Source organism: Apus apus, chromosome 25, assembly GCF_020740795.1.
Source record: "Apus apus isolate bApuApu2 chromosome 25, bApuApu2.pri.cur, whole genome shotgun sequence".
In the NCBI taxonomy this organism is placed as follows: Eukaryota; Metazoa; Chordata; class Aves; order Apodiformes; family Apodidae; genus Apus; species Apus apus.
In genome coordinates, this window is record NC_067306.1 from 4,011,674 (window position 1) to 4,023,924 (window position 12,251).

The 12,251-nt window shown below is 57.1% G+C and overlaps 1 protein-coding gene across 1 annotated transcript in view; it reads right to left on the minus strand.

Annotated features, from left to right (window-relative positions):
- Positions 1-497: 497 nt before the first annotated feature.
- The window catches only part of CRHR1 (corticotropin releasing hormone receptor 1), a 30,321-nt gene continuing 18,567 nt past the window's right edge, over positions 498-12,251 (minus strand). Inside the window, exons 3-13 of the mRNA XM_051640508.1 lie at positions 11,211-11,330; positions 10,052-10,137; positions 8,626-8,732; positions 8,103-8,223; positions 7,691-7,844; positions 6,992-7,052; positions 5,542-5,614; positions 4,356-4,441; positions 2,476-2,611; positions 2,238-2,279; positions 498-1,114 (exon numbers count right to left, since the gene is read on the minus strand). Coding sequence (XP_051496468.1) covers positions 974-1,114; positions 2,238-2,279; positions 2,476-2,611; positions 4,356-4,441; positions 5,542-5,614; positions 6,992-7,052; positions 7,691-7,844; positions 8,103-8,223; positions 8,626-8,732; positions 10,052-10,137; positions 11,211-11,330 — 1,127 coding nt within the window. The 3' untranslated portion in view covers positions 498-973. The remainder of the gene's footprint in view (positions 1,115-2,237; positions 2,280-2,475; positions 2,612-4,355; positions 4,442-5,541; positions 5,615-6,991; positions 7,053-7,690; positions 7,845-8,102; positions 8,224-8,625; positions 8,733-10,051; positions 10,138-11,210; positions 11,331-12,251) is intronic.

A 12,251-nucleotide genomic window follows, 5' to 3' on the forward strand; every position in this document is an offset into this window, starting at 1 on the left:
GCTTTGGCCCAAGCCCTCCTGCCTGGGTTAAAGCAGGACAGGGAAGAGGGGAGAAAGCTCCAGTGTGTCCCCACCATAGCTCTTTTGGGGACCTCAGCCCTGAGGTCCCTGCACAGAGGCAGCCTGAGGTCTGGGGGCTTTGCAAGGACCCTTAGACCCTTCTGGGCTGGACCATGGGATGAACTAAATCTCACACCTCCCTTCAAGGCCAAGCCTCCTCCATGTGGCTGTTCAGAGCCCCTGAGACCCATCCCTGTTCCCCCCCCCCCCCCGGTGGTTCCCTCCCCTCTCCCTCTCCCACCCTGTTGCTCTGTCCCACATCCTCGGGGTGGAGATGAGAAATGACCTGGTCAGACCAAGCAGCAGTTGCAGGACATCCTGGGGACCTGCCAAGGAGCAGGGGAAGGGCTCAAACAACCAGTGGAACAAAACCACAACCACCTGAAGCCACATCTGCCACCAGTCCAGGGCTCTCCATCCACCCCCCCTGCCCCCTGGAGGGTTCCCCCCCCACTCCCAGCAGCATCCCAGCAAGCACACACTGGGAAGCTGACCCATCTTCCCAAGGGATTAGCCCCACGAGGTGTCCCAGCCACGTCCTGCTGTCCTGTCACCTCAATGCAGTGACAAACGAGGCAGCCGTGGGACACGGGGCACCGTGCCCAGGACGGAGGTGGGCAGGGAGGCTGCTGCCACCTCCCCGGGCTCCTCTGGCTCCTCCTGCCACCCCAGCAGGTCACACCACTGCCAGGGAGGTGACAAAGCAGCATCTCAGCTGTCCTGTCCTACGGCTCTGCCCCAGCAAGTGGGACAGGACCTTCTGCAGGGTCTCCCACGGGTGCAGTGAGTTTGCGCGGCCTCTGCCAGCCCGGCGGGCGCAGGCAGGACCCGGCTCCTGGGCTGTGCCACCTCGGGGCTCCCAGGCAGGGGGGGACACCAGCTCCTCCTGCCCCCGGGGCAGTTGGCTGCCAGCTCAGACAGCTGTGGACTGCTTGATGCTGTGGAAGCTGACCCGGGTGGGAGAGGTGGGGATGGACATGGCCCGAGCCACCCGGGCGCGGATGGAGTGTTTGTCCTGCCAGCGGTGCCAGCGCTTCCTCACGGCTGACCTGACCTGTGGGGGGAGGCAGAAGAGGGGGACATCATCACCACGCAGCCGTCCAGAGATCTGCAGAGGCACCAGCCAGCCTCACCCTCAGGCTTTCAACCAAAAAACGTCCCTGTCACCTCCCGGGGAACCCAGCCTGGTCTGATGTGGTGGTGGGACGCAAGCCTTGCTGCTGGGAGGAGAGCTGGACCTGACTGGTGGTGCCTCTGAGAGCAACACGGAAACAAGAGGGAGAAATAAAGGTGAGCAGGGGCTCTGCAGGCAAACCAGCACCTTCCACCCTGCATCGGGTGCTGCCAGGGGCTGGAAGAGGGGTGGGAGACAGCCAGGGAGGGTTTATGGCTTGTCTGGTTGAGCCTGGTGGCATTTCTCCAACGTTAATGCCACCCTCCAACAGCCCAAGTGCTTTGTGTGGCAGGTAGATAGTGAAGAAATGCCCCTTCGTGGGCTGCAGTGGGGGCTGGCCCCAGGAGATGGGCACTGGGCTGAGATGGTGCTGTTGGGTGAGCATCAAAAACCCCACGGAGAGGTGAAGAACCCTGAACTGCACGGTGTGATACGTTCCCGGGTCACCAGCTCACCTTGCTCCAGCCCCTTTTCCTCCTGCATCAATTATGGCTGGTTTGGTAACAAGAAGCTTGTCTGGGACAAACCCTCCTGAGCCAGAAAAGATGCAAGAGCACTTGGGAGGAGGCAGAGGAAAGAGCTGCCCAAAGGATCAGCCTCTGCTCTCACCTCCTTTCTTTCTGCTGTCTCTGTTTTGGGTCAGAGCTGCCCTTGTCCATGTGCTGGGTACCCACATGTGTCCAGAGTTCCCACTGGGAAGGGTTCCTCAGGAATGGGGAGACCCTCAGCTCCTCTGCTGCACCAGATCACACGGGTGCAACCCCACAGCATCTGCTCTTGGGGGTGGATTTTCCTCCTCCAAAAGAGGAGGAGACCAGGAGTGGTCATTCCCATCTACAGCAGTGCCTGGAGGTGAAGCACCAACTCTGATCAGCAAAGACCTTCAGCTGGGGAGTTGGGTGCCAGCACCCTCTCAGCCCAGTGCAGGAGCCCAGCCTCTGCCTGAGCTTGTGGCTGCTTGTGAGGAAGGGTGTAGACCCCCTGAGGACCCCCCTGTGCTCACCTCACTGTTCAGGAAGCAGTAGAAGACAGAGACAAAGAAGCCCTGGAAGGAGACAAGCAGCAGAGTTACCACAGACCTGTGGCCACCAGGCACCCCCAGGCTCCAGAGCAGCTCCAGGGGTTGGGGATGTCTGGTTTTGGGGGGGGGGGGAGAAGCAGGATGAAGCATCAACCAGTTCAGACTCCTCCACATCCCTTACTGGGGGGACCAGGGTGGAAGTTCGTGCTGAGGACCATACCTGGAAGGACTCCAGAAAGGAGTTGAAATAGATGAAGACAATCCTGGAGATCTCATCCTCCCCTGGGTTGACAAAGAACAGCATGTAGGTGATTCCCAGCAAGGGCAGCAGCACCAACGTGGCCTTGACTGCTTTCCTGGGGAGAAAACATGGACCTGAGCTGCTACAGGGCAGCCCTGGACATGAGGAACTCCCCACATCCTACTCCCAGTCTGGGACCGGTCTAGCTGGGACTGGGCAAATCAGTGACCAGGGGAGGAGGGAGCAGATGTTTTCCAACACAATCTCCAAGTGACTGGGCTGGTTTGAGCACTGGGAACCTTCCATGGGTTCTCCATCCAGGAAAGGGCAGTGGAGAGTGGAGACCTGACCTTGAGCTGGCAGGAAACGATTGCTTGGCTGATCCAAGGCTCGATTAAAAAAGAATTAAGGAGGAAAAATATCATTCACAGCTGTCAACAGGGGTTTATGAAAATCTTAACCCAGCTAATTCATTTTATGTCTTTTCTTGATGAGATTGCAAGTGCAGTTTGTGAAAAGTCACGGGGCTGATACAAGAGGAAGGATCAGGGCTTGGCATCTCCTTCCTTTGGATTAGGGGACAAGAACAACGCCAAGTCAACACTTTTTTTGCTTAAAAATCCTGTTAATGGACAGATTCCAACACGAGCTGAGAAGAGGGAAAGTCACCCCTGGCAGGTCTGGGCTGGGGGCTGGGACCTGGGCTGCATCCCTGGCCTGGAGGAGAGCCCACAGCCATGGGTACAACCTGCCAGATGGCACAGAGGAGCTGGGAGGAGCTGATTTGAGCATCTTCAGGCTGGCAAACCACAGGGCAGCACGTGCACCCGTGTAGCTTTCCCAGGGGAGAGCCCTTTTTTGGTAAAAAGCTGCTGTCTAAGGTGGAGCAGAAACCCTGCAGGGCTGTCCCAGGCCTGGCTGAAGCAGGACTGCCCAGTTCATAACCTACCAAACACTCCCAAGTTTCCCTGTCCCACAAAATGGCCCTGGGAAATGAAAACCTTCTTCTGCCCAAAGGTAAAAAAACCTTCCCTGCCAAAATCAGGGAAACACTGAAAAACCCAAAGTCTCTCAAAACTGCTGACTGAGGCCAACCAGCCCCTTTCAATCCCCTTCATCTCTGCTCACCACAAGCTGAATCATTCATCCCAGCTCAGTGCTCCTGGATCAAGACAGCTGGAATTTCCCAAGGATTGCATCTGGATTTTTCCTTTTTGAGATGAAAAAAATCACCCTCTGCCCCCAACCTGCTTCTCTTGACCCAGCACACAGCGAGATTCCTTGGTTCCTGCCCAGAAAATGATCCAGAGAGAAGCACTGAAAAAGACCAAGGTCTTCTCCTGTTCCAGGAGCTTTGGAGGGCTGTTCTGACTGTCCACTTCCCAAGTCTCCTGGAAAATACTCTGCAGCAGGATGGGTTAAATCTTCTTGTTGTGTCTGCTGAGAGTGTTGCCTTCTCCTTGCAGCTTCCCAAGGAGGTGTTTTGGGTGGTGTGGATCCATTACTCCTTCCTTGCCCTTTGCTTTGCTGCCAAGCAATTTAATTCTCACCTCCATGCCAGGATTTGCAGCTCCAAGGCTGGAGAGCTGATCCAGTCCCACCAGAACAGGCGTTTGCAAAGAGCCTCAGCTCCCTTCAAAGGCAGATCCAACCATCCACCTTCTCCACCAGCCAGGATTTGTCACCAGCCCCAGATGCAATGACCACGTGTCTCCAAAAAAAGCAGTTGAGGTGCTCTTAGATATCTCTCCATGCTCCCATCCCCTTGCTGCCTGGCTGGTGGGACTGTTCCTATCCCCCCCAAATCATGCTGCTGCAGTTTCTAGGTCTGCTTTCTGCAGGGTCACTGATCCTCTTACCTGTACTGGATGGTCTCTGATGTGGTTGAAGCTCGGAGCTTTGTCATGAGGATTCGGACGATGTTGAACAGAAAGATGAAGTTGATCTGGAAGGAAGAGGACACCTGGTTAACTGTCTTCTTCCCCAACGTTGTTCCCCATTTCCCCAGCAGAGGCAAGAGGCCATACCAGTGGAAATGGGAACGTTTCCTCTTGAGCATGATGTCTTGCCTCTTGGAAGAGGACATCTGCATTTATTGGTTTTAAAGCAAGAAGCTGCAGGAGCTGGGTCAAGGGATTGGAGCAGGAGGGCCCAGGTTGGTAAGGATGGGCAAACCTTGGAGAAAGGGCTGCTGGTGAAAAAGTTGGAGGGGCAAGAGGCACATAAAGGTGGCTGAAGGGATTTTGAGAGCGTGGCTGCCGTGCCAGCAAGGAGCCACTTGGCCACTCTCCCAGCCCTGAGCTGCTAACGAGGGCACGGGAAGGCAGCCCTGGGAGCCCAGCACAATTGTCACCAGGGAGAGGTGGCCTGGCTACCTGATGAGCTGGGAAATGAGAAGCAGGCTCAATTATCCAGCCAGGCCAGGTGGTGCCAGTGATTAGTCCTCCCTTGGATTTTCTTGGCGTCGGGTGAGGAGGGAGGAAAAGCTGTGGGACCTCGTGCAGAGGTTCCTCCCTGCAAGCACAGGTCAGAGCCTGGCACTGCTGCTTGTGACCTGCCACCTCTTTGTCCCTTCCCAAAAGGGCAAAGCCCCAGCAAAAGATGGTGTGTAGGACCATTGCGGCCCAGCCAAGGGCCAGGAGCAAAGCGATGTGCATCAAGGAATGGGGTTGAGGTCCCCAAGCTGCTGCAAATGCTGGACAAAACACCCACCTGCACCCAAACTGTGCCAGGGCAGGGATGGAGGCACTTACTGATGCATGTGGGAGTCTGCTGATGGCAGCTTCCCCATGGGAGAGGGGTCTCCAGGCCCTCTTTCTAGCCCATCCCACAGCAGCAGGGTCCATGCAGGCCACTCCTCAGCGTGGGTGAGGTGCCCACGTTTGCTGGAGGTGCAGGTTGGGAGCTGAGCCTGCAGGGTGAATGGCACTGCTGTGGTGGGGTGACCCCGAAGGAGGGGACCAGAATCCCTGTCCAGGAGCAGCTTGACCCCACGGGTAGATGGAAGGATCCTGGATTTAGGAGACAAGGTCACTTTGCTCTTACCAGCAGCACCAGGATCATGGGACCTTGGTAGATGTAGTCAGTGTAAACTCCTGCTCGCTTCCCAAACCAGCACCTGCAGGGCAAGGACAAGCAGTGTCAGGGACATCTGGTGTTGGGGACAAGGCTGCAGTGTGAGTGACATTATTCCTGTCCTTGCACAGTCTCTGTAAGTCACTGTCCCCAGGGTGAAAGCTCTATGGCTTACACTGCTTAGCCACAACGGAAGAGCTTCCCCCACGAACCCCCATAATCCAGGTTCCCAGGGGCTTGTGGGGGTGATGATGGGCCCTGGATGGGCTTGTGGGGGTGATGATGGGCCCTGGATGGATGTGGGACCTGGTTATGATGGGATGAGCAGGGACAGCCTTACACAGAGTCACAGTGTTAGGGGTTGGAAGGGACCCCTGGAGATAATGCAGTCCAAGGGTCATGGCATCCAGGTGGGTTTAGAATGTCTCCAGAGATGGAGCCTCCACAAGCAACCTGGGCAGCCTGTCCCTGTGCTCTGCCACCTTCACAGTACAGAAGTTCCTCCTCATGTTTAGATGGAACTTCCTGTGTTCAAGTCTGTGCCTGTTACCTCTTGTCCTGTCACTGGGCACCTCTGAGAAAAGCCTGGCCCACCCTCCTGCCACCCACCCTTGAAGTATTGATCAGCACTGATAACATCCCCCCTCATTCTCCTCTTCTCCAGACTAAAAAGACCCAGGTCCCTCAGCCTTTCCTCATAAGGAAGATGTTTTAGTCTCCTCATCATTTTTGCAGCCCTTTGCTGTCCCCTCTCCAGCAGTTCCCTGTCCTTCTTGAACTGGGCAGCCCAGAACAGGACACAGTTCTCCAGGGCAGAGCAGCAGGGAATGCAGACAGATCCAGGCTGGTCCCCAGCAAACCCCATGGGAGCTCCCTTGGGTGCATCCAGGTCCCAAGAGCACCTGGGTGGGGTTTGTACATCAGGGCTGCTGAGCCAAGGGGGCAAAACCAGCCCTGAAAACTGAGACCTGATCTGCACGGGCTCCCTGGAACCTCCCAGCCCAGGGGATGAGCTCTCAGGTGCCTGTGAACTGCTCCATTAGCAAGTGTCTGTGAACGTGGCTCAGGGGGTGGCAGTTTATATCCCCACTGGCAGGTGAAATCCCAGCTCCATTTAGCAGACACATCACAGGAGCTCTGCCTTAATCTCACCTTTTCCCCTTAAAAGAAAACAAGATCTCATTTGCCCTTTGAGGAGGAACGTGCAGCCACAGGCAGCTGCAGGCAGGGCTTGTGCACCAGAAAGCCCAAAGAGGGGGTGAAAGAAAGAATATGATCCTTGTTTTTCCTCCCACCCTTTCTATGGACCCTTGTCAGCCCTTCCAAGCATGGTCCATGTCTGCCCCAGCCCCTGGCACAACTGCTCCCTGGGGAACTGGGATGGGAAGGAGGCTGGGGAAGGGGAGCAAACCCATCTCACTTCTCGTTGTCATAGTAGAGCTTCCCGATGGCCCAGGCGACGATGATGGGGAAGGGGATACCTGGAGAGGAACACAGGGAGGAGCCTCAGGCCTGCAGCGTTGCCACTGAACTGTGCTGTGCCAGGGATGTCCTCACCAGGGCAGAGCACGGGGGGAGACGATACATAGATCATGGAATCATAAATCATGGAGTGGTTTGGGTTGAAAGGGACCTTCAAGATCATCCAGTCCCACCCCCTGCATGGGCAGGGACACCTCCCACCAGCCCAGGTTGCTCCAAGCCCCATCCAACCTGCCCTTCAACACTGCCAGGGATGGGGCAGCCACAGCTTCCCTGGGCAGCCTGGGCCAGGCTCTCACCACCCTCACAGCCAAGAATTTCCTCCTCATGTCTCACCTCAATCTCCCTCTTCCAGTTTTTATCCATCCCCCTCATCCCATCCCTCCCTGCCCTTGTCCCAGGTCTCTCCTCATCTTTCCTGGAGCCCCTTCAGGCACTGGAAGCCTCCTATGAGGTCTCTCCAGAGCCTTCTCTTCTCCATCCTACCATTATGCTAGACCCCATCCTCCCACTCCTGGCAGCCTCTTTGCAGCTCCTGGGGTGGGAGAAGAGCGGGAGCAGAGGATGGAGGTGGGAATCACCCATCACTGAGACCCTGGGCACCCGGTGGGTGGAGAGGGGGAGTCCTGACACTTACACCAGCCAATGCAGATGAACATCCACTTGCGGAGCTTGTCGGTGGAGTAGGTGAGCACGATGGCCGTGTGCAGGTAGCAGCCCTCCCCAAACATCCAGAAGAAGTTGGTGACGTGGAAGTAGTTGTAGGCGGCAGTGACCAAGCGGCACCAGACCTGCCAAGAGGGGGGTAGGAGAAGACATGGAGGGTGACAAGCAGATCTCTGGGTTAGGGTGGCAGAACCAACGCCCAGAGCAACCCAGAGCCCAGCAGAACCATTCAACCCACATTGCTCGTCAGCCTGGGTTGTCCACCAGCCACCAGGTCAGCCTTGTCCGGGCCCTCAAGCTGCTCTTGTGGTTTGATATCTCAGATCCTCCAGCCCCCCACAGGTCCCAGGCTCAGCCCAGCTGCCTGGCAGAGCTGCACCTACCACGTTGCTCTCGTGCACCTCAGGGTTCATGGTGAGCTGCACCACGAACCACGTGGCGTTGCGTAGGATGAAGGCTGTGATCAGGTTCCAGTGGATGATGTTCCTCAGGCACCGGATGCTCCTGGAGAGGAGGGGGAGGAGGGACTGTCAGAGCATGGTGGGTGCCTGCAGGATGGCCATGTGTGGGCTGGGGGGGGGAAGGGGCTGCTTTTGTAGGTGAAGGTCTTTGTTGGGAGCCCAAGGGTGAAGCGCTGGGGCCATGCCCTGTGTGAGGTGGGCAGGAGCAAGGCCAGGAGGTGGAAGGCACCAAGGAGGACCCTCTGCCTCCATAACCCACTCCTTTAAAAAAAGCAGCAGGAGGAAAATGCCCCTGAGATAGGCATGATCCCTCCAGGCTGGAGAGCATTGAGCCGTGGGGGATGATATGGAAAGACACAAGGGCCAGGTCTGTTCCCAGCCCAAGAGGTGACCTCCCTGGGCTTGTGGCCAGGGCAGGAGGACAAGAGCAGGTCAGGCCACTCACCGCAGGCGCATGAAGAGCACAAAGGCCACCAGGAGAGCCCCCAGAGAGACACAGTGCCCCAGGTAGTTGATGATGACTGCGATGTGGTAATGCAGCTTGCTCTTCTTCTGATGAGGGGAGAGGGGGAAGGGGTCAGCAGCAGCCCTGGGTACCACCACAAACCCACCTCCTCCACCACATCACCTCTGAGAGCCACACTGCAAAATTGGGGTCCTTTTTGAGAAACCAACTGGAGCCCACCCGGTGCAGGACTGTGGAGATGGGGCTGGAAGGAGACACAACTGGTTGGGTGGGGATCATGTGGACAGGAGAGGGACCAGCAAAGGGCTCAGGCACTTCATCTCCTGCCCATGTCACTGCAGCTCATGGCTGTCACATCACCTTTACTCAGTGCTGGGACATTCCCAACCCCTTGTCCAGAGAAATCCTGCTGCAGCTCAGCCCAGCAGTGACATCTGATGTCTCAGTTCATTCCCCATTGCCCTGAGGGCAGCTGAGAGCCTGGGATGAATCTGGGCAGAGGGAGCAGGAGATCTCGGGAAGGTGTGAGTGATAATTAAATTAATTGATTGCTCCTGCTGTTAGGCACTCATCCAACCTGTGAATTAGCAATTATCTGAGTGAGAAAACCATTCCTGGCAAGAGATAGCAGCAGCTTAAATACCAGAGGTGGTTATCAACTGCAAATGAACAGCCCATATGTCTTCTCCTCTGCTCCGTGGGGTGGCTTGACCTCCTCGGGGGCTTCTGATTGATGGTGCCCATGTTTTTATCCCTCTCAGTCTCCTAAACACCTGCTTTGTTCCTTGCCAGTGGGGAGGGTGGGGTTTGCACTGGGGGCCTGTGGCAGGAGGGAGCTGGGGGAGGGTGGTGTGGCCAGAGGACTTGCTGATCTGCACCCAGAGGCCCTGGGGCCAGAAGACCTCACACTGCAAATCCTCCTGGAGGTTTAACAGGGAAGGACACAGGTGTGGCTTTATTTTTGGCAGGGAATGAAAACCCAGATCAAGAAGGGGGTCATATGTGCTGCAGCCAGCCCTTGACCTGGGCTGCTGCTGCACGCCCAGCCCACAAGCTGGGGCTGTTCCTGGCCTGGATGCTGTTGTCCTCCAAAACTCCATTTTTTGTCCCTCACCCTCCTGCCAAGAGCTTGGCTGAGAGGCTACCAAGGTCATAGAATCATGGAATGGTTTCAGTTGGAAGGCATCTTAAAGATTATCTAGATCCAACCCCCTGCGTGGGCAGGGACACCTCCCACCAGCCCAGGCTGCTCCAAGCCCCATCCAACCTGCCCTTCAACACTGCCAGGGATGGGGCAGCCACAGCTTCTCTGGGCAACATGTTTCAGTGTCTCTCCAACTTCATAGTGAAGAAATTCTTCCAAATGTCTAAGAGACAGTTCCTCCTAAAGTCTAAGAGGTCCTACCTCTTCACTGAGGATCTCCTGGCACTGGGAATAGTTGACCCGTGCTGCCCAGCTCCCGTTGGTGAGGCACTCCCTGTAGCCATTGTCTGAAAGAGAAGGTGCCCAACAAAGGGTTATCAAGGCAGGGGCACAACGAGGTGACCTGGTGACTGTTACCAATGCAGGGGTCCCTGCCACCAAGCCGGTGGCATCTTTTGCTTTGAAGCCAGCCCAGATGCCACCTGGGTTGCAATTGCAGAACCAAAATCTCTGGCCCATTTCTGCACCATGTGCTGGAGTGATGAGGTGTCACCTGCTGTAGCAGCAGCCTCAGGCTCTCCCTCCTCTCCCTGCACTTGGAGCTTTCTTCACCTCTCAGGAAGGACGGGGAGGAGAAGGTTAATTGGGAAGGAATGACCACGCCAGCCCTGGAGCAGTCTCTGGATGGTGTTGGCTCTGGGGTGATGCCAGCACTGGGGCCATGCTGGGCTGCTGCTATTAATAGGAAAGACCATGGGTGGGATGGTGGGGTGGGACAGGGATGGAGATGGCTTTCAGGCAGGCTTAAGTATGGATTCATGCAAAGAGACTCCTGGAATGGCAGGAGAGGCAGCAGGAAGCAGGAGCTGTGAGCACCTGATCTTCCACTGCAGCAAAAAGGTGTGGGATGGAAAAAATGTTTTTCTGTGGGAAGGAAGAGGTTTCATGCATCAAAAGCAGAGCTTGGGTGGTCAGGAGCTCAGCTGAGAGCTAGGAATGGCTTTGGGCCCTTTTCAAGTGGCTTTGCTTTGTCCCCTGTCACCAGCAGTGACAAGTCACCCCTGCCGGGAGGGGATGAGCCACAAGGTCCCCCAGTCCTTGCTCAGCTGGGGCTGCAGAGCTCGGGGTCCCCTCCAGGAGGGTGGGCAGCTCCCTCCTCTGCCCCTGCCCCCCACCGTGGGGGCATCAACCCTCTTCCCCTTCCCGGGGGGGTCATGTCCTGCTTGCAAAGCCACTGCTGTGAAACCACTTCCCCTGTGAGCTGGGACAGGGAAGCTCCCTCCTTCTGCTGGTGGGGCAGATCCCACCCGGCCCCCGGGGCCGCGTTGTCCCTCGTGTCCCCGCAGCCCTTGAGGCACACGACTCCCTGAACGCCCCCAGCCCTCACCGACCCCATCCCAGCTGGTTCTGGTTGTCTTACTGGTGGTGTTGTACCGCACGCCGTAGAAGTACTCGGGGCAGGGTCGTGCCACCAGCTGCCCCACCGCGCTGCGGGGCCAGCACGTGCCGATCAGGTCCACCGAGGCGTTGCACTGGGGACCTGGGGGGCAGCAGGGGACAGAGTTACTGGAGGGATCCTGGCCTTGCACTGGGGACCTGGGGGGCAGGAGGGGACAGAGTTACTGGAGGGATCCTGGCCTTGCACTGGGGACCTGGGGGGCAGCAGGGGACAGAGTTACTGGAGGGATCCTGGCCTTGCACTGGGGACCTGGGGGGCAGCAGGGGACAGAGTTACTGGAGGGATCCTGGCCTTGCACTGGGGACCTGGGGGACAGGAGGGGACAGAGTTACTGGAGGGATCCTGGCCTTGCACTGGGGACCTGGGGGGCAGGAGGGGACAGAGTTACTGGAGGGCTCCTGGCCACCTCCAGGCTGCTGAAGGGTCTAGGTTTGGTGCTGCAGTCCTGGCTGAGCTGGTGGGTCGCTGCAAGATCAGCCCTCAGAAGAGCCTCATGGCAGATGCCAAGCAGGGTCTGTTCCAGGACTCTCCAAGGACTGGTTAGCCCATTCTGGCCACGACTATTGTTCTGGACCTGCTTGAGCACCTGGGTGAAGTCCAGTTCTGGTGCAAGCCTGGTTTTCTGAGCCAGCTTCCAAAGTCATCTGGGAGTTCCTGGCTCTGGTCCTCCAGCCCTGCTCCTTTCTTCAACCACAACTTTGGCATTCAGCCCCACAACAACCAGCAATCAGCCAGCTTTTCCCTTTCCCAGAGGTGACTCCAGCCTGGTCCTGGTGGGATGTTCCTCAGAGCTCCCCCAACCCTCTCACAGCCTCCTGGCTGCAAGATCTCCTTCCTAGCCCTTCCCGTTGGTCTCTTCCAGCCTTTCCCAGGAAGAAAACTCCAAGTCTGCTGCTGCTATTTCTGATTTCAGGCAGGAGTCGTGTGATTTTCCCAGCTCCACGGGCGTGCTAACGTGGGCACTAGGTAGGCCAGATTGCAGACTTTTTTATCTCTAATTTC